Source organism: Adiantum capillus-veneris, chromosome 19, assembly GCF_014529385.1.
Source record: "Adiantum capillus-veneris isolate H3 chromosome 19, ASM1452938v2, whole genome shotgun sequence".
Taxonomy (NCBI): domain Eukaryota; kingdom Viridiplantae; phylum Streptophyta; class Polypodiopsida; order Polypodiales; family Pteridaceae; genus Adiantum; species Adiantum capillus-veneris.
Genome location: NC_140949.1, coordinates 64,819,257 through 64,842,750, shown reverse-complemented (window position 1 = coordinate 64,842,750; position 23,494 = coordinate 64,819,257). Strand labels below are relative to the sequence as shown.

The following is a 23,494-nucleotide window of genomic DNA, read 5'->3' as shown; positions in this document are numbered from 1 at the left end:
GTGTAGAGAGAAATATTCCAAACATACCCATATATTGAGCTTACTATCTTGCCACAATTTTAATGATTTAACCAAATTTCCAACCTTGGATTTTCATTCCTAGGAGGAGAAGTCTTCAAGTACATGGAAGAAGCCTAATTACACAAGATGTAAGCACAAACTTTGATTCGAGTTACCTACCAACAGTCTCTACAAGTTCATGGAGCACAAATTTTCATGAGTCTCCAACCAAGTATAGATGCCTTCCAAAGTACATGCCTTGAATGCACAAGCGACCACAAGAGGTAGGACGCGTGTGCGTTTATAAGAATGATTTTAACATCATAGGAACAATCACAAGAGGCCTTAAAAATCTATGCTACAAGGAGAGAGAGAGAGAGAGAGAGAGAGAGAGAGAGAGAGAGATTGGTGTTTCCTTCCATCTAGATGCCTTGCATGAGAAGGAAGGCAAGAGAAGACGATAAGGTTTAAACAACCCCAAGAGAGTAGGTTTACCAAATGATTAAAAAATAGCGTGTTGTGGGGAGCAATAGCAAGAGATCAAATGAGAGGCGGTTCGAACTCAAGACGCTCTCCCCACTACAGGTTTGAGACAATTGCGAGAGGGAAATACACAAGCTTTGTGTCAGAGATCAAGCTACGCGAGCTCTTGAGGTAAGCTGCTCAATTTCCTCCAACAGCTTCTCTTTCTCTTCCTGTAGTTCTTCATTCTGCTTCTGTAAATCTTCTATCTGCTTGGTTTGCTCCGAGTCCTTTCTGCAAAGTCCCAAACGAAAGCACACTAAAATTCAAACATTTACGCACAAGCCCGAGATGGAATGCATGCATGGACCCTTTTGCATCACCACAATCACGTATCTAGAAATGCACACACACATGCTACCACCTTGATTCTTACGCTGCCTAAAGCGACACTGTAGCACAGAAATTGCGACTTCGATGCTGGCGAATACAATTTCCCTCACATGCGCGCAGTGCTACCAGGACCCATTTATGATGCAGGCACAGAAAATGCACCTCAGTATATTGTGTGTGCATATATGGATATGATTATGTTTCAAGCCACATTATGGAAGCATCATATGTCAGTTTGCAAAAGAGGACAGGAATTGATAACTACCTGTTCATGAAGGCTAGGTTGAGCTTGAGTGAGCGGACTTCCTTTTCCAACGCATCACACCTCTTCACAGTAGCTTGAAACTCAGATGGTGTCATAGGCACAGCACTCCTCCCCTTAGCCTCTGCCATCCTAGCAATGAAGGAAATCATTTTAGCTGTTTGTAGGCAATTTCGAGCAGTTATACCTTGCTTTAAGTGTTCTTTATTCAAACAGGATTCATTCGATAGATCCATTGCCTGCTTAGAGACCAAGAGTGTATATAATCTGTTACAATGCAAAATAAAAAGACTTTACTTGCGTTGTCTTTCCACTCTACGCTTCTTGGTTGGGTCCTCTTTGACTACCATGATTCCTAGAATATAGACAGACTGTAAGTATCCACAAGGTAAATAGCTTATTACACAAACATAAGAACTAGATTTATTTATTCAAAACAGATGTAACTATTCCAAACAATTTGCAAATAGTAGTGTTTCAAAAAGTGTCTAAAATACAAAGCAAAAACAAAAATCATTCGGGGTTGGTTCTCGTAAGTTGGGACTCAAAGGACGATTGCCTTGCCATCCTAGCTCAAAGTGATGGTTTTCTTGCGGATCTGAATGGTCGCATCGTTTTTATGATGCAACGGCATTCCCAAAAGCGCATCACAGTACCCCAACCTCAATATGTGAAAATCAGTCTTGCCATGGTACCCTTGAATGGTGATAGGAAGAGCACCAATAGGTAGGACAACTATAATAGAGTATCTCCTGTAGCCAACTCTGCCTCAATGCCTCTAGCAACGTACTCAAAGTCTATGTTCTTGAGAAGTTATGGGTGGATGAAATTTTCAGTGGCTCCGAGATTAAAGAAGATAAGACCACCATCTCCATAAGCTCGGCACGATTCTTTCTGCATAAATGTCTGGAGCAAGTCTTGATGTGGTTCTAGCCTTCTTGGCAGGAGGTTGCTCCGGAGTAGGGAGGTTTATAACCTTTGTGTGGACAAACATAGGAAGTGTGTCCCGTCTGGAAACATTCAAAGCACCTGCCTTCTTGTTGAAGAGAATCTCGTTGGCGAGCAATAAGACGAGGTCCTGTAGGCGGGGTTGAAGTGTCAGGAGAATCTCAAGAATTCGAGCAAAAGTATTCTCCACGATGTAAGCAACAACAATTAGGGCACCCAGAGACTTGCAGCTTCATGGTGGAGACAAATTGAGAGGCCATAGGTCATGATGATCTCCCGCATCATCTATAGCAAAGTTAAAACCCTTCATCCACATGAAAATACCGGAGTGGAGCTGGCCACACCGCCATGTTAGTGGAGACTCTCTTTGAGAATGAGGGAGCCACTGCACGATAAACTCTTGTATAGAGCTCTGGAGGCATCTGAGCAACTGGCAAAGGCAGGCGAAAGTAGATCATGGTATGCGTAGATGGCACTGTTGTTCAACACACATAGTCTGCATATAAAGAGGCTCCCACCTGTTCGTGTGACCCAGACGCACCATTTATATGCTTCATCGAGCAGCCAGGATATATGCATACATATATGCCACATAGTGCGAGATTAGCAACAAGATAATTCAGAGTCTCATCTCACAAACTAGAGTTTGAGGTTGGGTGGGCAGCACAGATTGACAGAGACCACAGGACATGCAGGGTATGTGAGGTGGGGTGGCGAACGAGGAGCACTATGTATGCAGATGTCTAGCATATGAGAGCATACAGGGCCAATATACAGCCCTTTCCACAGGACAACCTACACTTAGAGTGAGTGCTATTGGAATGGAGAGACCAGAGACAGCTAGGTTGCTTCTTACTGGAGACTCGGATACATCTAGAGACTCTCTTCCATTCACCCACACCCACAAGTGGAGGGCGACAATCATAGCTCACGGACTTCTTTGAGAGAGCTGCCCTAGTTCCACCCATTGACATTCAGAGAGGGGTCACACTACAGCATGCAGAGATTCGAGGCCGTAGACGCCTCAGATCACCAGCCCATAGAGGCCCTTCATACAAATGTCTCCATACTTAGCTTCATTGCTGGGCTAACTCGCCTGTTTTGGTATGAAATATGGAGTTCTTTGCTTACCTAGAGGCTAGTGAAAGGCATTCAATGGACAAGCTTTAAGTGATGACACATTCATGTGTCTTCAACCCCGAACAATTCAGCCAGATCAAAGGTCACTTCTGAGAGGTTAGAAATATTAAGGGACAGTTTTGTCTATAGAACTAGCTTAGAAAAGTATGCCCTTTTGACCTGCATGGGTAAGGGACTAACCACAGAGTTTTTGACTTTGTTCCAAGCCTGATACTTGTGTTATGTGCTGTAGAACAAAAAAGAAACGGAAGTTACCTGAACCTCCTGAAGAGGTTACTGAGGCCATCCGTGCGAGGTGCGGAAGCTGCATACAGACAAGATGTTTAATGCATAAATTGAGTTTTACATTGCTGTACAAAATGATGTGATTACAGATGACGCTTCAACAGAGGAGTTATCCCAACCTTTTTTTCACCAACTATTTGATGAGTCTCCTTTACAGCTTCTCCATTATCTGTAAATGTACAACAAAGATGAGTAGCATTCTTCAATGACATGAGATGATTGACAATTGGCCTTAGCCTGTAATCTCAAGAATGCAGCTCAAATTGTTCTCTGTAAAGGTAATAACCTTGATTAGGCTCCTCCTTTCTAGTATGTACTTTTTCTAACTATGATAAAATCAGGCGTTTCAGATTTCAGCACCTCACTTATGATATTGAAAACTGATCTTGTTGATGCCGTATTTTTTCAGCTAGAATTTCATTCATAAAATGACCAAAAATCTTCCTAAAGGGACTATCTATGTTGGAAAATTGTCTGCTCATTTCTTCTCTAGAACTTGAAACAACTTTCGTTCTTGCAGTTGATATCCCCTAAATATTCTACCCGAGGGCAAAAATCATCAAATACAAGAGACCGGAACTGTTTGGCATATCTGTAGGTTTCTCTATTTTGGTTGTACACATGCATGATAAAAGTGTGTTGGCACATTCAGCATGTGTTTCTGTTTACAATGTGATTTAGAGGCCTTTACCTGCACTGTAATTGGTTGTAATACTGTTTTGTCGCTTTGGCTGATGATCAAAATCTGGAACATCTTTTGCAGGTCGTTTCAAGGGAGTGGTTTGGCCAGAGTTGCATGGATCTTCGCCGGTAGATAGGACAGGTGCACCTACAGATGACTCGCTTGGTGAACGTGTATGTGACGGAAGGCCTTGTTGTTGATGTTGATTATTTCCAGTAAAACCTGCTCCCACATTGTGCACGTGTGCCTCCATGACCGTTTGCCTGAAGCTTTGCACCTGCTCATGACCTTCGTAAGTTGAGTGTGAAAGTCCCCTTTGTTGGGATGACCTGTGAATCTGGTTTTGTGAGCCTTGCACCATATTCGGCAAAGTCCCAGAGAATTGCGGCCACCGTTGTTGTTGTGAGTTGCCTTTTCCCATCCTTTTTCGCTCCAATGTTCCTTTTAACAAGGTTACAAAGCTAGAGATAGATTCCCCTCCCAAATGCCCACGGATTGGAGACAATGTAGATTGAGGAAATTGTGGGTATGATAGCTGGTGAAACTTTCTGTTTTCCAAGCCTTCAGTAGCTCCGGACATCTGTTTCACACCATGATCTGTTAATGCAGGTGAGCTTCCCTGCATGGCAGCATAACGCCGGCTGCAACAAAATGAAAGAACAAACAAGTATCAAAGAGACTATGCTATATAAAGTGAGGTAGTGTTTTCAAAAACAGCTGTACATTGAGGGTACTATTTGGTTTGATCAAAGGTGAGTCATATCATCATCCCTAACCACACACGAGGCATTTTCTGTGTGCTTTTACATTTAGCAGATAAATCTTTCTTTTGGTGTAATTTTTTGTTTCCAAAAATGTGTAGGAGATTACATGCAACATATCAGCATGCTTTCCTTAACTAATGGCAGGCATCCTTCGTTTTTTATTAGGTCGTTTTATGAAGAATGGTATGGCATTAATGCTTTATCTTTTTGTTTTATCAGATAGCACAATGGCGAAATTACTTATGAGGACTTATGCTTGGCAAACAGTACTAACCGGAGTTCTGAAGAATGACTTCTAGTCATTGGACGATTTTGAGAGAACCACTGCAAAAGAAATGAAAATCAGAGCATCATTAATGTAAGTGTGGAGAATGTGTCTTGTACAAGTGTGTGTGCATTAAATGGAATGGGTATCTTTTCCCTTAATAGAGTACCTTCAGATGAGATGATTCAGTTGCACATACCCCTTGCCCCTCCACATTCCTGAAAAGTAAAGAATTCACTTGAGAGGTCTTTTGCTTATGCACAACCTTTACATGGTTTCTAAAAAGAGGGACAATATTGGAGTGTCGTAAAACACCAGAGAAATTAGGCTGACTTCAATTACTAGGTCAAAATCTAAAAGATTGAAAACCATTTCAGTGATTGAAGTACAAACTCATGCACTTAAGAGAGAGGTGTGGGAATTATCAAAGCCAAACCTACGAATCAAAGAAGGTAATGGATCTCTAGCATTTCCAAGGGAATGGATTGTATTGGCTCTCTAGCACTTCTTGGGGGGTGCACCTCCAAAAATGTAGGTATAGCACGTGAGTTCAAAACAAGGGGTATTTTATTTAAAAAATTACCAGGATCGCATGTACAAAAGGGGTTTTTAATTGCATTTTAGGAAAAAGCCCTGTGAATTATCTAAGGAAAAAGCGTCATTGTAAGCATAGGGGCTTTTTTAACGGCCTTTGAACGCATGTGATCTGGAAGATTTTCTATAGGTAATCCCTTGAGAGCACTTCCAAGTTTCAATGATTCCACGTTCCTATTACACACATGGATCAGTTGAAAATTCGTACCTGGCTTTATTTTCTCCAGCAGCATCTTCCAAGAAAAAGTTGTTGGTTTGTAGATATTGATCGATGTTTTCAGCTGCATTAGGAATTTCGTGTGACTGCTGAGACAGGAGAAAAGCCATTTCCTTGGACCTTCTGCAAAAAATGTTATGTGACACAAATTAGTGCTTGTATTTCAACTACAAAAGAATAACTATAGTGAATGGAGGACCGTGGGCGGGTGGTTACTATCCCTTTTGTGCAACAAAAACTGCCAATATAGTTGTTCACATTTGTTATTGATTCCTGTGTTGGTCGCATGAAACCAGTTAAGTTCGAGTTAGTGAGATGGGTGGCCGACTATTCCGATCTGGACATAGTGGCCAGGAGAGGAGTATGGTGTGGGTGGAGCTCTGTGCAACTCCTTCATTGTTCAATGTGTAGATAATGGAAGAATGGATTAGTAAGGTTAGTGATGTGGGTGGCTGGCCATGTCCGGCCTATGCACAACAGCCCTTACCCAACAACACCAATGTCTGAGAATAGCTTTTCAAGTCGTATGAGTTCATGTACAAATTTGGCCTTGAGGTGGTTGACACCTAAAGTAGCTCTATTTTGATACATCATATGCGACTATTCTAGATTAGTGAGCATGTTGAGCATGCTTGTGCGTGGTGTGTGTGTGTGTGTGTGTGTGTGTGTGTGAGAGAGAGAGAGAGAGAGAGAGAGAGAGAGAGAGAGAATGCCCTACTCTAGTGAATGCTTTCCAAGCGTAGCGAATCCCCATTTGGCTGTTGTCTGCCATGCCAAGAAAGATGGAGCCGTAACGGCTTTCCAAGCAACTAGTAAACTAGAGGCAACCGAGCAACCAGGAATGTGACTGACCATCTTGCCAAACACTCTCCCAAAGGGGGGTATGCCAGGGACCAAAGGCGGAAGTAGTAACATGCTGACATAATGAGGCAATCATGATTGTCCATAGCTAAGACTACTGCGCAAGAGTAGGTAATAACATGGCCTTCCTTTCAAAAGCGTGGCAACGAAGGTCCAAATTATTCAGCATCCCAAAATGCTTCGGAGTCCATAGTTTTTTCATTGATAACAAATGGAGCCCTTTCTTTCGAGAATTGATATATCAGACATAAGCGATGTGAGGCAAGGACGAGGCCAATGCAACAACGGCAAGTAGAATTGAACATATGCCATCATAATGCTCTGGACAATACGGAGCCGAACATGTAATGGCCATGTGGATAGTTTCCAGTTGTAACAAACTTGGACACTCCAAGTCAAGATTCTACCGCGACACGACAGGAATTCACTTCAAAACAGTTCACAGTTCACAATTTATTCGACATGGCCCGGCGGAGTTCCGTGCCTAGAGATATTGGCCCCAAAGACTGGCGCTCCTTTTGGTATTTCTTTTTGTATTAATTTGTTGCATAAAGTACACAGGAGTGGTTGGGTCTCACTCTCAGAATCTACGTCCAGATGCTCTGAGAAGTGGAAGCCCAACTACACTTATAAGGAGTTACAAGGGATGCCAAAAGCAGAGCCCCAAAAGTTGCCCCAAAATAAAGCAATTCATCTCACAAGCTAACTTGGGAAAATAAAGCATCTTCCAAAAAGCTATTGCATAGGAAATTTTCCAGCATGCTGCGTAAAAAAAACACTGCCGTACAGCCTGCTTTTCTGTATGTTGCCTGCCACGTGGCTGTCCATACAGCCTTCCGAGATTTGCACCGCAATCTGCCGGAGTGCTACTGCCACGTCACTGCTGCCTTGGCGGGTGTGTGCGTGTACAGGGCAGCCACGTCACCAGTTTGTGACATACCCCATTGTAATCGCCCTCGATTACGCCTGCAAAACAGACAGAGGCCATAAACTGTCTTAGCAGACACCGACTGTTAGTACAGACGCACTAGGAAAAACACATCTAGCACATGTACCAATTGACAGTCTATCGGCAACGTAATTAGCAATCGCATCTAGATCCACTCAGGACCTCATAGATGCCCGATTGACTAATCTCTATTGCAACCATGTCTATCAAGATTGTTCAGACCAAAATGCTCTAGTCATTTCGTCTATCAATTCCTGCACTTAAACAAGTCGAGACGAATCAGTATCATATTATCGGGAAATTGGAATTCCAGTTCATAAAGTCATACAGCAGAATATTGTCAGCCCATAGTATCCCTGAAACTCAAAGAGACATCAGTGACTTTAATATAAAAAGTCGAGGCAATCTGTTGACAAAGGAGTGGAGCGACTTCCCTCTTGTGCATACCCGCTGCACCAAATTTCGCCCAAGCTGAGTTCGGGGTTCCATTTAGAATAGACTATGCTAATCCAAATGCTTCAAGATAAAGATTCACAATCTGAGGAGTATCTGCTAGGTCCTCCTCCTCCATCCACTTCACATCCAATGTAGGATAGTTCTTGAATTTATCCAAGAACCGCCTTATCACTTTACCCTTAAACCTTTCTGTCTTTATGTGCCAATATCTGTTCTGGAACAAGGATCTCCTCGTTTTCTTCCACTTCGTGTTGCTCATCAAGCTTACCATCTTCGGGCACATCGCCTTTAAAAGGCTTCAAGAGACTCACATGAAAAGCATTGTGAATTCTCAAAGTATCGGGCAGCTTCAGTCGAAAGGAGACATCATTTATCTTTACGAAAATCTGGAAAGGTCCGTAGTATTGCTTACTAAGCTTTGAAAAAAGCCTCTCCTTTCCCTTTTTCTTTCTCAGGCGTGCCTTCTCAAAACGTAAGAGCACCTAATCGTTCTCCTTCAATTTCAAATCACGACGATGGCGATCTGCTGTCCTTTTCTGTCTTTCTTGGTAAAAGCAGTGTCCAAGTCACGCGTGTACTCGTCGCCTTCAAAAATCTTATCTTTCGTGCTTAGGAAGGGTGGAACCTTCGTAGCACCTTCAATAATCTCAAATGGCGCCTTCCCCGTCGAAGAGTGTATCGTGTTATTGTAGGCAAATTCCTCCAAAGGTAAATACTTTTCCCATTGAGTCTTTTGATCCGAGATGTAAGACTTTAATAAATCTAGTACCACTGAATTGGCAATCTCTGATTGCCCCTCAGTCTGCGGGTGGAACGATGACGAGAACTGCAACCGCGTGCCAATGTTCTCCCAAATAGCCTCCAAAACAAACTCGTGAATCTGGGGCCTGTCACAAAACGGGAGCGTACACGAGCACTTAGAAATCTGAAAAATAAAATACTTTGCAAATGTGAGAGAAAGGAGAAGATCGACATAGTATTGGGGACCAGAAGATGGGCTGTCCCCCCCCCCCCCAGTCAAGAGTATCTTTATTCAGGGAGAGTTCGTATACAAGCACAAGAACCGGAGGAAAACCCCTCCGTTCTTTAGTCTTAGACCCGAAGGTCGTTCCTTCCCGTGAGGGACTTGGGCGCAAAGGCTGTACTTCCCGTGAGGGACTTTGGCGCAAAGGCCGTACTTCCCGTGAGGGAGAATTCCTGCAAAACAATCACAAAGCAATAACTCGCAATGCGTATGGACAATTTATACATGTCGCTCCTCGCTCGGAAAAACAACCTCCGTGCTCCATCGGCACACGAATACTTGCAGATTTCTGTCGCCAACACTTGCTCCAGAATCTCCAGTGCTGGGCTTTTCTACTACTCTTCCGTCCTTAAAAACTGAACGTTACCTGCCTCTTTATAGGCCTTGGCACCCGACGGGAATAGGGACCCCAAAAAGCAAAAGTAGGCACCCTAGAGAGAGGAAAGAGAGAGATCGCTAAAATCTGCCCATCCGTACAGCTCTCTTGCGTAGGCTTTTTACGCAAGGATTTGGGGCCTGCTTTATTTTATTAATAAAAGGGGCCGGTCACTTAAAAGTGGCCGGCCACTTTTAAATAAAGTGTGAACCTGTTCAAACTTTTAAAAACCACTCAGTGCGTTAAAAACTAATGCTACACAAACACATTCCAAGCGTCCCCGGGTGCAGAACACGGCACAAATGCAATGCAGACATAGATTCCTCGCGGGAAAGCATCTGCCCTTCCGCGAATGTTCCTGCTTTTCATAAAAAGCTTCTTTGAACCCATCTTTATTCTTGTGCTTGCATTCTTACGCGTATTCTTCTTACTTAGCTCGGATTTCCTCCTTGACCTACGGAATGCCCCCTTCCTAATGCACCCGTCACCCATCATGTGACGCATTAGGGGCACCCGTAACCCGGTCTCTTCCACCGAACTTACGGAAACTCCTTCGCGATGTTTTCCCGTCACCCATCAAATGACACATCAAAGTTGTTCGTTCCTGATGGCTTTTCTTGTAGCTACAATATTCCAACTTTTAACAATTCTAGTGTACACATTAAAATGTCCTAATTTCATTAAAAGAAATTAATCATTAAAAATAAAGAAATAGTCCAATTAGCTACAGGGCTCCTGTCGGAGACAATCGTCTCAGGCATGCCATGTAATCTGAAGATCTGGGCCACAAACAGTCTCGCTAAGTGATTCGGCTTGACTGTTTTCTTCACTCGAGTGAAATGAGCTTGCTTGCTAAATTTGTCAATAACAGTCGAGATACCATCGTGACCACTCTGTGTTCTCGGAAGATCCAAAATGAAATCCATTGCAATACTTTCCAAGGGCGGGTGGGTATGGGTAAAGGCTGTAACAATCCCTATGCTATATGCCTGTCAAACTTGACCTTCTGGCATACCAAGCAACTGCGTATAAAATCGTCCACATCCTTATTGAGTCTCGGCCAAAAGAAGTATCTCTCCACAGCTTTCAAGGTGGTAGCTATGCCGCGGTGACCCATAAAAGGTGGACAGTGACATTCGGTTAAAACCTTTTCCCTCAACGGCCATGTAACGCACAACATGGTTTTCCTCATTGAGTAGCCATCCTGAATGGAATATCCCGCTACTATCTCCCCATTCCGTATTCAAGTGAAATATGTGCAAAATCTGTGCAAAATCTGTATCTGTGGCATACTGGCCGACCCGATCATATCCTCGAAGATCTTATGATGGATCGCACAAATAGCCAGAACCATCGGCTTCCGGGACAAAGCATCTGCCACCAAATTCTTATGTCCTTGCACATGGACAATCTGGAAGTAAAACTGTGACAAGATGTTCGCCCACCGCATCTGCTTTTCCGATAGCTGCTTATGTGACAAGATGTAGCGTAAACTCTGATGGTCTGTGAAGACAGTAGAATCCACTCCGAGTAGGTAATGTCGCCACTAAGTAAGAGCATGGATAACCGCTAAAAGCTCTTTCTCATAAATCTGTGCTGTCAATTCCGATCTTGAAAACAATCTGTTAGGCGCAGCGGAATGAATGTTTGCGCTTTGCTCAAGATGAGTGCTCTAAATTGTACTCAAGGTTCCTTTTGTTCTTATGGAAGGGAGAGCCTTCCGTTCTTAATGAGAGAGTGCAATGAACACAAACAAAGTGAATGGACACTGTGCGTGCAAGTGTATGAGACTGAGAGATAGAGAGAGAAGAGAGATACGACACCAGACACGTCGTAAAACCCTCCTCCAAAGGCCCCACTCTCCTTAGCGAGAGGGGTCTACTACTGATTGCACAAACTGGTACAAACTGAATGCATGGAATTGATGCAAGTCTATGCTATGTCGGCGATGACGACGGGGACGACGAGACCGACATAAGGGCTGAAATCTGCAATCTTTTATCTGCTGTCAAAAAACGCTATGGGCTGAAATCTGCAAATCTTCTATCTGCTGAATTCTGACTCTATGTCGATGACGACGGTACGACGACGACGCGCTGAAAACCTAGATGCTGAAATTCGCGTTTTCGGGGCTGAAACTATAAACCTTGCGGAAATTGACCGTGCGGCGAGGATCTGCTGCGGGAAGGTGAGATCTGCGAGGTTCGGGACTTGATCTGCGGTGTCTAACTGCTGAAAACTGAAAACGCTGATGTTCCTTGAAAACTGAAAACGCTGATGTTGCTTGAAAACTGAAAACGCTGATGTTGCAAAACGTCGGGGCTGATCTGCAAACCAAAAACGCTAGGGCTGAAATCTGTGGTTGTGCTCTGCAAAATGCAAAACGCTAGGCTACTCTGAGGTTCTGTTGTCGCCGGAATTTGCAAAGCAAATCGCTGGCTGATCTGGTGATGAAAACGCTAGGTGATGGTTCTGCTCCAAAAACACTAGGTCTCTTGGGGGGGGGGGTTTTGCTGAGAAGGTGCCTGTTGAGCGTGGAGCTCCTGCTGCCTCTTCTGCCATTTAGTGCTAGTCTAGGTTTGCTTATATACAAACTTACTCAATTTGCCCTACCTACTTTCCAACAAAAGTCACTTAAAAATAATAAGTGAAAAATGTCAAAATAGGCTAAAATCACTGGAAAATTCCCCTAAAGGATTCCGATGGGAATGCTTATGATCATGCTATGTGCAACCAGAGGATATGCATCTACACTAAGTGCCTGGGCATGCACGGTCTACGAATAGACTCACAAAAGTGCCAGATTACTTCTAAATCTAGATTGACTGGACTGACTGAACCCTTGTCGTGTTGTAGCTTGTCCACGGACACATAGGGTTAGATATGTCACGTGACATTTCCTCCTTTTCAAAGTGAGGTAATGGTACCGAACTGTATGGCGTCGAGGGAGATTGCCAATAGCATCCGGAATCTTGGAAGGGACTCTTCGCCGGCCCACTTCAATGTGTGGATCGCACGGTACTTGAACTTCATAAAGGTCTGCAACGCTTGCTTCTTTGGGCCGCGTCGAAAGCGACACAAAGTCTTCCCTGGCTCCTTCGATACTTCAACTTCGTCTAGAGTCATGCTTCTTTCTTCTTCAAGAATCTCCATGGCTGAAAATTCCTGAAACCACTTCCAACACAAAAACATGAACATACCTATTCCATGTAAAGTGAATGGAAAAAATCTTGTCGTCCTAATAGACTATGCATGCAATGTAGATGAACAAAGAGAAACCGTTCACCACACACATGCAAACAATGAGATCGAATCTTTCTCTTCTGATCTAAAACAATCAATTGTGGTAGTTCACAACGGAAATGCCCATGCTTGGTGCTCATACTTTCTTGTGCTCTTCCTACGAATGTGTCATGCCAAGAAAGAGACATGGAATGTAACTTCCTTGAATACATACTTTTTAGCTTTTCATGAAACATCCACATACATTCGTACTCATTCATGAGTGAAACGTGCTCAACGTACCATATGTCATGCCTAGGAAAAGGGATCACATAAAGACGCTAACTAAAATACAAGAAACGATCACGAATGAAACACTTGAGCAATGCGTGTGTATCAATCATGCGAACACATAATACTTCCTGTAAGGATTCTTTGCACCTAAGCTCGAGAGCCGAGATCGGTTCTTTGTGATTGATCGAATCTGCAACGAGGTTAGCTTCGCTAGAAAAAGCATCAACTAATTCATCATCCTTGTGAACAATCACATTGTGATCTTGCAATCCATCATGCGTGTGAGAAATCACATCTTGATCATGTAAATCATCATGCTTATCATGAACATCCAAATCATCATGCTCATCATTATCATTTAAATCATCATGCATATCATTGTCATTCAAATCATTATGCTTATCATCATCAATCAAATCACCATGCTTCTCATAATCATGCAAATCCTGTGTGTCATGCTTTGGAGAAGAAGAGACTGAGAGAGTCTCCGTCTCCTGAATCCATAGTTACCAGGAACGGGAAACCAGAACGGGAACGGGGAACGGAAACGTGGAACAAAATGCCATTCCCTGTTACGGGTACTCACGTTTGAAACACGGAACGGGGATTCGGAACGGGAACTTGGAATGGGAACGGGGAACGGAGACCTGAAAACGGCCATTCCCTGTTACTATGCCTGAATCTCTTGCATCTGTGCCGACACTTGAGAAAAGAGTCGCAAAAACTCTTGCATGTGTCGGTCGCGTTGTTCTTTTCTTGCCTTTCTTTTTGCTTCTCTTTCTGCTTTGCTTTCTGCGTGTTTGCATTCCATTTCTGCTTTTCTTTCTGCGTGTCTACGATTCATTTCTGTCATTCTTTCTGCATTTCTTGATTCGCGTTCCAACTTCCTTTCCAGAAACATATGGTCCAAAGCCTTCATAGGAGTTAGTGCAATTCTTGATGTAGATGGGAAAGGGGGAGGGTCGGAAAAACCCCCTGGTGGGGAAAATTCTTCTTCGCCTCTCTCATGCTGTCACAAGGACGTGGCGATTGCTAACCTTAGTTGTTGGTTTCTTTCCAATGATTTTTTTGAGACCCTCTTTTTGAAGTTGCAAATGGTCGGACATTGTATGGTCAATGTGAAAGGTAGTTTCACCCGCAGACGGGAAGTTGGTCGATACTGGAACTCGTAAAGTAAAAGGATGTTTAGGCTCAGTTCAAGGTCATGTAGGTCCCCTCGTCGCACTTAGCAAGTTGGTGGATACTAGGAAGTGAACTCAATAAAGGCATAAAGTCAAGGTGGGATCACCAACAGAAAGTATCCGACAGTTGGGCCACATTGCACTTTTGGATGCGGTCCCAATGAGGATAGATGGTCAGAAGACCAGTGGGAGCCCAACGGAAGCATCCCCTAAAATTTAGGGAACTGCTATTTTGGGCCACAGAATCTGTTCGTGTCATTAGCTTCGGAATGACAAGGGAAACATTTTATCACTCTGTTGTTAAGTCAACTGATGCACCAGTTGAGAGATTTTTAAGCAGGAAGCCCAATGCGGAGAAATTGCATGTTTGAGTGCCAAGTGGCACTTTTGGTCAATTTACCAAGTCTGGGAGAGCAAAACTCGTAACTGACTCTCTGGAGCAGTTTTGGAGGCTGATAACTGTGATTTTCAGCCATGTCTCTCCATTTTTGAGCTTCCCATGACTTTATCTAAGACCAAGGAGCTCATTTTCAGCATTGGAAGGCATCAGACGCGTGTTTACAGCGTTGTTTTGCTGCATTTTCAGCGATACGGAGGTTTTGGCAGCCATGGAAATCTTCCCTTTTTGCATCTGTTTGTTCACAGATGCATTACAAGTTAAGGGCAGAAGAGGGGGCGCTCGATTTATGCTGGGGGGATGCTTCATTGAGAACCTATCTCACAGGTTAAGAACTATGGAGTGCTTTCTTTCCCTCTCATGTACAGTGTGGTGCTAGGAGTGATGCCTTGCACACTACACACTGCTCTCTCTCTTCCCTACGTGCAGTTATGTGATGCCCCACAAGAGGGCTCTTCATTTGAGTGATGTACAGCTGTGTGGGTTCATGCTTTTGTGCTGAGGCAAGAGCCTCCTTGAGCAGGAACAGGGGTAGCTAGCTGCTACTCCAAAGCAGGCATCGGTGAGGGTCATAACCTCACTGTACAGGTGCGTTTTCAGCGCTGTAAATTGACTGTTTGTCAGCCATACGGACGCCAGAACCATTGGGAATCGTGTCCCACTGGCAAAGGACAATTAGGGGACTGTTTGGGACTGAAAACATGGCAAAAACCAGTAAATACAGCATGCTGAATTTACTGTTTTTGGGCAGGAATCAGAGGGTTTATGCCAGTGGAAGAGAGTTCCAGCAAGGGAATTGGTTTCGCGCAAGTTTTGGGTTGTTATGCTACCGAAATTTTGCCAAAACAGGTGGTATCTAGCTTGATACAGATAAAGGATTCCTAGGACTCTTCTTTGTAATTTACCCTCCTAAAGAATAAAGAAATACCGAAAGGGGCGCCAATTTTGGTACCTATAGGTTGTTGGCGTCTGCTCGAAGCATTCTAGCTTCCGAGCCGTGTGTGTGTTCAAGTGTTAATCCCCGTCACAGGTTTCCTTTGCACGTTCTCTCTGTGTGTGACTAAAGTAAAGAATTTCGGGTGAAAGCCAACGCCTACCGCCCTGCGGGCCGGTTACACATGCTCATCACCTTCAAGCGAAGTATCCATTCCGCTTCGAGTGATGACCATCCACTGAAGTCTTGGGTTCTTGTGGGGTTCTTGTGGTCTTGGGTTCTTAAGTTCACGAGGAACTTGGGTTCTTGGGGGTCTTGATTCTTGGGGTTCTTGAGGTTCTTCTTTCGCTTCTAATCTGTGTTTGAGAAGGATCTTCTCTTCACCCGAGTTCTGCTCTTTTCCGCGGCCACACCCCTTGGCGGCCTTGCGCTCACACCAGGGTTGCTGTTTCCTACCTCACGTTGATTGGCCGGCCGCTAAGTGCACGGCCCGCTCTCAATGAGTGAAAAGAGGCACAAGGGGAGGCTGGACAAGCCCTTCTTTCCCGGGATTCCTATCACTCTTCAAAAACACGATTAGGAATCGACACGCCCAAGCGAACTTGGGTTCGTGCGACCTCAGCAAGCAAAAAAAATTATGTGGTTCTTGTGGTTCTTTCCTTGAGTGATACAGAACACTGCCAAAGCTTTGATACCAATGTTAGGTGCTGCGGAATGAATGTTTGCGCTTTGCTCAAGATGAGTGCTCCGAACTGTGCTCAAGGTTCCTTTTGTTCTTATGGAAGGGAGAGCCTTCCGTTCTTAATGAGAGAGTGCAATGAACACAAACAAAGTGAATGGACACTGTGCGTGCAAGTGTATGAGACTGAGAGATAGAGAGAGAAAGATACGACACCAGAGACGTAAAACCCTCCTCCGAAGGCCCCACTCTCGTCGGCGAGAGTGGTCTACTATTGATTGCACAAACTGGTACAAACTCAATGCGTGGAACTGATGCAAGTCTAGGCTATGTCGACGATGACGATGAGGACGACGAGACCAACCTAAGGGCTGAAATCTGCAATCTTTTATCTGCTGTCCAAAAACGCTATGGGCTGAAATTTGCAAATCTTCTATCTGCTGAATTCTGACTCTATGTCGATGACGACGGTACGACGACGACGCGCTGAAGACGCAGATGCTGAAATCTGCGTTTTCCGGGCTGCAACCGTAAACCTTGCGGAAATTGACCATGCGGCGAGGATCTGCTGCGGGAAGGTGAGATCTGCGAGGTTCGGGACTTGATCTGCGGTGTCTAACTGCTGAAAACTGAAAATGCTGATGTTCCTTGATGTTCTGTCGCGGTAAAGCTGCAAAACGCCGGGGCTGATCTGCAAACCAAAAACGCTAGGGCTGAAATTTTGCTGTTGTCGCCGGTTGCTCTGCAAAATGCAAAACGCTAGGCTACTCTGAGGTTCTCCTGTCACCGGAATCTGCAAAAGCAAATCGTTGGCTGATCTGGCGATGAAAACGCTAGGTGATGGTAATGCTCCAAAAACGCTAGGTCTCTTGGGGGGGGGTTCTGCTGAGAAGGTGCCTGTTGAGCGTGAAGCTCCTGCTGCCTCTTCTGCCATTTAGTGCTAGTCTAGGTTTGCTTATATACAAACTTACTCAATTTGCCCTACCTACTTTCCAACAAAAGTCACTTAAAAATAATAAGTGAAAAATGTCAAAATAGGGAAATTAGCTAAAATCACTGGAAAATTCCCCTAAAGGATTCTGATGGGAATGCTTATGATCATGCTATGTGCAACCAGAGGATATGCATCTACATTAAGTGCCTGGGCGTGCACGGACTACGAATAGACTCACAAAAGTGCTAGATCACTTCTAAATCTAGACTACTGACTGAACCCTTGTCGTGCTGTAGCTTGTCCACGGACACATAGGGTTGGAAGTGTCACGTGACACAATCGGCTTTCATAGGCAATGACATGGCCTTCTTGCATTAAGACCGCACCCAAACTACGACCACAAGCATCACAATATACTTCAAATGCTTCTGCAAATCCGACAGAGTCAAAACTGGTCCTCTAGTCAATTTCTCTTTCAATGTCTGAAAGGAAGTCACCTCTGTGGGTCCCCACGAGAAAGGGTCTCCTTTCTATGTCAAGATATGCATAGGGGAAGCAACCTCTGCAAACTTTCTAATGAACCGCCTGTAGTACGAACACAAGCATAAGAAGCTTCTAACTTCATGGACATTTTTCAAATCAGGCCAATCACGGATAGTCTCTATCTTGGCCGGGTCCATCTGCACTCCTGCTGCTAAGACAGTATGTCCCAAAAAGTGTATCTCGGGTAGGAAAAATTCACTTTTCTTCGCATTAATCACCAACTTGTGATCTCGTAATGCCTGAAAGACCTGTAGCAGATGTTCTCTATGTTCTGCCTCATCCTTGAAGAAAACAATAATGTCGTCAAAGAAAGTGCCAACAAATAGTCTGTACTCTCGAAAAATCCTATCCATCATTCTGTTAAATGTCGAAGGAGCATTGGTTAGGCCAAAAGACATCACCAAAAACTCAAATAACCCAAAAGTCATCCGAAAAGTTGTCTTGTAGATATCTCTCGGCGCGACTCGGATCTGATGATATCCACTCTTCAAGTCGATCCTCCTAAAACACGACGATCCCAAGTGCTCCCATTGCTGTCCATCATCGGCTCCATCATCATTTGTGTTTTCAGCCCCACTTTACGCGACAGATGGGCTGCGTTTTTGCAGCCAGCTTTCAACCCTTGATTCCTCTCACATCGTGAGCACAAATCAACCCCAGATCTACCCTTGGTGGCCATCATCAACCCCTCATCGAGAAGGATCCAAAGGTGCATCAAATCAGCCTAGAGGTGCTTCATCTTGAAGAGTACCGCGACGACAGTTCCCATTCGAGTCAATAGAGTCTGCATTAAGGTATTGCATGTGCATTGTGTGTACATTCCATTTACACAATCAAAAGCAAATACCACATCTGCAACGATGTGGAGGGCTGTCACAAATTGCCAACGTGTCAAGCCATTGAAGAACGGAGGAACCTATTGTACTCAGTTTTAAAGTATTCATTCTATCAATCAAACACACATTTAGTCTCTTGAGTCTCAGTTTGATCTTAAGTACTATTAGTCTTAAATATAGGATTAGTACCACTAATCCTCACATTTTGGGCCAGTTGCTTGCTTTTGAGTTTCAAGCTTTTCATGTAAACTGCTTTTCAAGGCCAAGGGCCTTTAAATAAGTGCAGAGGTCTCGGTCTCTGGCACGCTTCAGTGAGAAGGTGCAGAGCGCGAGTACTGGCATTGTAATGAGTTCAAGTAATATAAAGAAATACCGAAAAGGAAGTTAAGGTTTGGAGACAATACTCTCTGGGGTGGAATTCCGCCGCTCCGTGTCGCGTGTGCTCTCTTTCAGTTTCAATTGTTATTGAAGTGCTAGAAGTCTGTCCAATTTGTTCTTTTCTATTGGCACGTGGTGCCTGGTGACAGGGGCCCTTGAGAGGGCTGGTTGGTACCCATTCTCCTCCTCTCTCTCTCTCTCTCTCTCTCTCTCTCTCTCTCTATATATATATATATATATATATATATATACCTCTCATTCTCTCTACACAAGGAAATAAAAGGAACCATCTCTCATGCTAAGTAGCAATCATTAACGCAAGGAAAGAGGTAAAGATTTGTGAGAGTGTAAAGTCTAGATCTTGTGACCATTTCAATTCCCTTACACTTGACAAAGGGCTCCCAAAAGGAGATAAAAAATTCCACAATGAGCCCATCCCAACCAGGGAACGCAATTGGCCGAGAGCAAGTAAGCTGAGCGCAATTCATTTTTAGTAGAATCCACCTCCATTGCTTGTGCATCTTGAGGCGAGAGAATTAACAAAAGTTGGCATGCATGAAGAGTATCAACAGAAGCTGGAGGAGGAGCAATAAAAACATTCCCAAAGTGAAGCCATGGCATCAGCAAGCTCACATTTTGAGGCTGTCTAAGAGCCTGAAACACACACACACACACACACACACGCGCGCGCACGTGCACGCGCACGCACACACGCGGCCAATGGATGTCATACGTCGGATTAGACTTTATGGGACACACCTTTTGTTGCCATTTCAACCAGCAATATTTATGCTTCTCTCTTGCACGAGTCTTGGCTGGCCGACCACTGTAATGTGATATGGTCTTTGCATAAATCTGGTCAACGGTGGAGAAAGGCTCTCAATGCAATTTGAGAGAGCCATTTGCCTTTGAAGGCACGTCTACTTCTATGGTACTGCTTGCTGGGAGTTCTCCTTGTTGGAACTCTCCTTAGTGCGAATCACATTAGCTCTTCTCGTTGAGTCACATGTTCAGCCTGTGATGAGACTGTCAGATACTTGCTTTGGGATTATCGTTTCACCAGGGCCTTCCTTGACCGCATATAGGCATGTATGCGCCTCTGCCTTCCCTCGGCAGTTTGCCACAAACGGTTTTGGGCTTTTAGCATTCTGCCATCTTCCCTTCGACGATTTGCAATCTTCTTCACATGGGTCAGATTTTGGGCTCTATGGTCTCTGTGACGTCAATGCAATTTATGAATGTTCCATCAGCATGATGTGGATCCCTTTCCTTCGTACAAGATTTCACTTAGGCAATCCTTACATTTCGCCCTTAATGTTGGGGACATATCCTTGGATACCCTACAACTCTCCTATGTTTGCTTTTAGTACTTTCACTTTATGGAACACTTCTGTGTTCTGCCCTTTGTATCTGATCTTTCTAATGGGTTTTCCTCACTTTGACGTTTCCCATTTGTTAACTTAATCAAGAAAGACTTACCAAAAAAAAAGTGTGTGTGTGTGTGTGTGTGTGTGTGTGTGTGTGTGTGAGAGAGAGAGAGAGAGAGAGAGACCTGGAATAACTCTGACGGGGGCGGTGAAGCTGACCAGGAGTTTGCCCCTGAAAATGTTTCAAAAATGGAGTCATCCAGCGGTTCAATAATGGCGTTGAACCTTCAATATTTTGTTTGAAAAAATTACCTTAAAATTGTTCTTGAACCTGTTATTGTGGCAGTGGTTTGCCTTATTTCAAAACTTATGCCAATTTATGTATTGCATTGACAAGGGATTATGCATCTAATGTTGGATATCTGCACAATGTATATACCTAGAACTTTGATCTAGAATATGATGGCGTGTGCTTAAAGTACGGGGGCATTCAATAAATCCACTCTTAGTGGTGATTTCAATGTCATAAATCAATACTAGCCATGATGGAGCTCATGATTATATTGCTTGGTGGATGGCTGCCATGAATTTTGAGCTTTTCCTGAAGGTACATATGAATGTATGTTGCTCAAGCTTGTGCTCCTGGGGGATGCAGTAGCAATACTAAGCGGACGCCAACTAGGTGCATAATACACCTCCTTTTTACTCATACTTATGGAACCATTCTGTGTAAATGCACCTTTTCTCCCTTGTATGACCCCCCTCTGTTACGCTCACATGCTACCATACGGTAGCCCTCAATGAGTTCTCTGGGGATGTGCTTTGTACTGTTTTTGATGTGGTAGATTCGCACTGTTGCAAGACACTAGGGAGGCACTCATGAGCAAAAATGACATCAAGAATAGAACGTCCGCTAACGCTTCATCATCGATGATGTGCAATCGAAATGACTTACAGAACAGAGCTCTCGTTATTTCTCCCCTCCTTTATGTGCTTGAAGGAAAAGACGCACAAGCAAAAGAAACGGAACCCTGAACAGAACTTTACTTTGCAATGCTATGTGGAAGATATTGCTCACCTCTCCAAGAGACATCCAACTGTGGAATAGCTCCTCACTATCGATTCGGCCAGTTTGTGGTATGTTTGCGAAGCCAATGCCTTCCATGCTGGGTGCAGGGATGCCCTCAACCAACGACTTGATAAGTATATCGTCGCTTGTGGTATGCATCGATGCAAGGTGAGTGTCCTTGAAAGAGTTTTCGGCGTCATGAATAAGGCCACTGAGTCCCTTGATGTAGCCATTGTAATGAATGTGAGAATTCTGTGGGGGATTGGGAGGTTGTGCAGCAGCAGGTCTGGCTTGATGTTCTGTAGAAATGCTTCTAGTGATCCTTCTTTCTGACATTTGATGTGTTCTGTACATGAGGTAGTTCTACGTGTGCACGGACGGAATGCGTGTATTGTATTGACTTTTGAGACAGGAAATGACGTAAAGTTGGCCGCCGCTCCTGCTGCTGCTACAGCCATTGGCTCTCACCCTGCTTTGCCATTGCTCCATTGTCGCATCCACCATAGGCTCGACAGCCTTTTGGCAGTTTCTCTGATGTGGATATCATCTGTTGCTTTGCCTCAACTGCTTTAACTCTGCCTGCTGCCCTCTGCTCGACCGCACAAGGTGTGCCCCTATAAGAGCGTCATAACCACCCTGGATTCTCTCTCTGTCTCTCTCTCTCTCTCTCTCTCTCACACACACACACACACACACACACATGCACATGCACACAGCACCTCCTATGTGCTTGCAATTGAGGAAAGCACAGCACAGCAGAGAGGGAGAGAGAGAGAGAGAGAGAGAGAGCGACCTATCAGTATGCGTGTGTGGGCTTTGGGCGCTACTGTAGCTTGCAATGGTGTGTGAGGGCGACACAGCACCAGGAGAACCGGCGCAAAGGACTCCGGGCGTATCCGAGAAGAGAAGAGAGAGAGAGAGAGAGAGGTCCGAGCAGCCTGCGGGTATCTACTTGAAATGTGAAAGCATCGACAGCTATTCCCAAACGCAAAGCGACAAAAACTCTCTCCCCTCATCGTACTTCAGCATGTTGAAGAAATCGTTTGTTTTCAAATGTCAGACAGATTTGGAAGAAAAAATCAGCCAAAGATTTCATCCCCATGCTGACAGTAGATGGCACTCAAGCCACATCTCAAGAGGAGAACCTCTCTCTCACTAGAGACTTTTTTGCAGATCTCTTTGTTGCCCCCCTCCCCCATATGCCAAAAAACAGTATTGTAAAGAGCTAGTGTGGAGAGCTAGACACCAGATCATCCCTGCTGACTCCAAAAGAATGGTTGACCTCCCTCTATCTATTTATGAAATAGAGAATGCCATCGATTCCCTCAAAAAGAACAAATCCCGTGGCATTGACGGATGACTCGGAGAATTTTTTCAAACCTTCAAAAAACCCCTCACCCCCATTCTACTAGACATCTGGAGTGAAGTTGTTCACCATCAACACTGGGATAATCAAGTTACTTCACAAAAGAGGATCTAAAGAAGACATATCCAACTAGAGACCCATCACTATGTTAACTACAGCCTACAAAATATTCTCCAAAGCCTTTGCTCTCAGGATCTCTCACCTTTTAGCCAAATGTCTCAATTCTGAGCAAAAAGGCTTCATCAAAGGTCACAGAATCCTAGAAGCCGTCATCTCTCTTTGAGAAGGGATCGACCATGGTTATGACTCACAACAGGACTTCATTTTCTTCAAAATAGATTTCGACATGGCCTATGATCGGTTGGAATGGGACTTCATCCTCAAGTCGTTGCACTACCTAAGATTCGGCCCCAACCTGATCAAGTACATAGTTGTGCTGTTTGGGAATGCAAGAGCCAAAGTATGAGTCAATGGGGCGCTCTATGATCCTTTTGATGTGGAAAAATCTATACGGCAAGGATGTCCAATTGCACCTTTTCTCTTTGCCATCTCAGCAGATGGGTTGAATTGTCTCGTTAAACATCAAATGCAGCTAGGTAATATCAAGGGGATCACC

At 44.2% G+C, this 23,494-nt stretch overlaps 1 protein-coding gene across 7 annotated transcripts; it reads right to left on the bottom strand.

The window, feature by feature from the left end:
• Positions 1 to 466: 466 nt before the first annotated feature.
• On the bottom strand, positions 467 to 22,299 carry LOC147434164 (protein CYCLOPS-like). Of its 7 annotated transcripts, none has more exons than XM_086490735.1 (11): positions 21,522 to 22,299; positions 20,629 to 20,675; positions 6,004 to 6,135; positions 5,371 to 5,419; positions 5,211 to 5,260; positions 4,182 to 4,813; positions 3,610 to 3,659; positions 3,461 to 3,509; positions 1,415 to 1,472; positions 1,121 to 1,249; positions 467 to 756 (listed from the first exon to the last, which is right to left on the bottom strand). In XM_086490735.1, exons 1-11 carry the CDS (start codon positions 21,864 to 21,866, stop codon positions 633 to 635), a joined length of 1,665 nt encoding a protein of 554 aa, XP_086346861.1. In that variant the 5' UTR covers positions 21,867 to 22,299; the 3' UTR covers positions 467 to 632. The 7 variants fall into 7 exon arrangements, with proteins under 7 accessions (XP_086346861.1, XP_086346862.1, XP_086346864.1 ...); XM_086490736.1 differs by having other exon boundaries at positions 1,121 to 1,241; positions 1,419 to 1,472; XM_086490738.1 differs by lacking the exon at positions 1,415 to 1,472 and having other exon boundaries at positions 1,121 to 1,241.
• Positions 22,300 to 23,494: the final 1,195 nt, after the last annotated feature.

Bases quoted from the DNA above. Each gene is read 5' to 3' on its own strand.
- LOC147434164 (XM_086490735.1), bottom strand. From the start codon at position 21,866: ATGTACAGAACACATCAAATGTCAGAAAGAAGGATCACTAGAAGCATT. The intron at 6,136-20,628 runs GTCTCTCTCTCT...CATTTTTTGCAG, and splicing joins CCCCGTCAGAGTTATTCCAG to AAGGTCCAAGGAAATGGCTT. The intron at 5,261-5,370 runs GTACTCTATTAA...TTTCTTTTGCAG, and splicing joins CTGAATCATCTCATCTGAAG to TGGTTCTCTCAAAATCGTCC.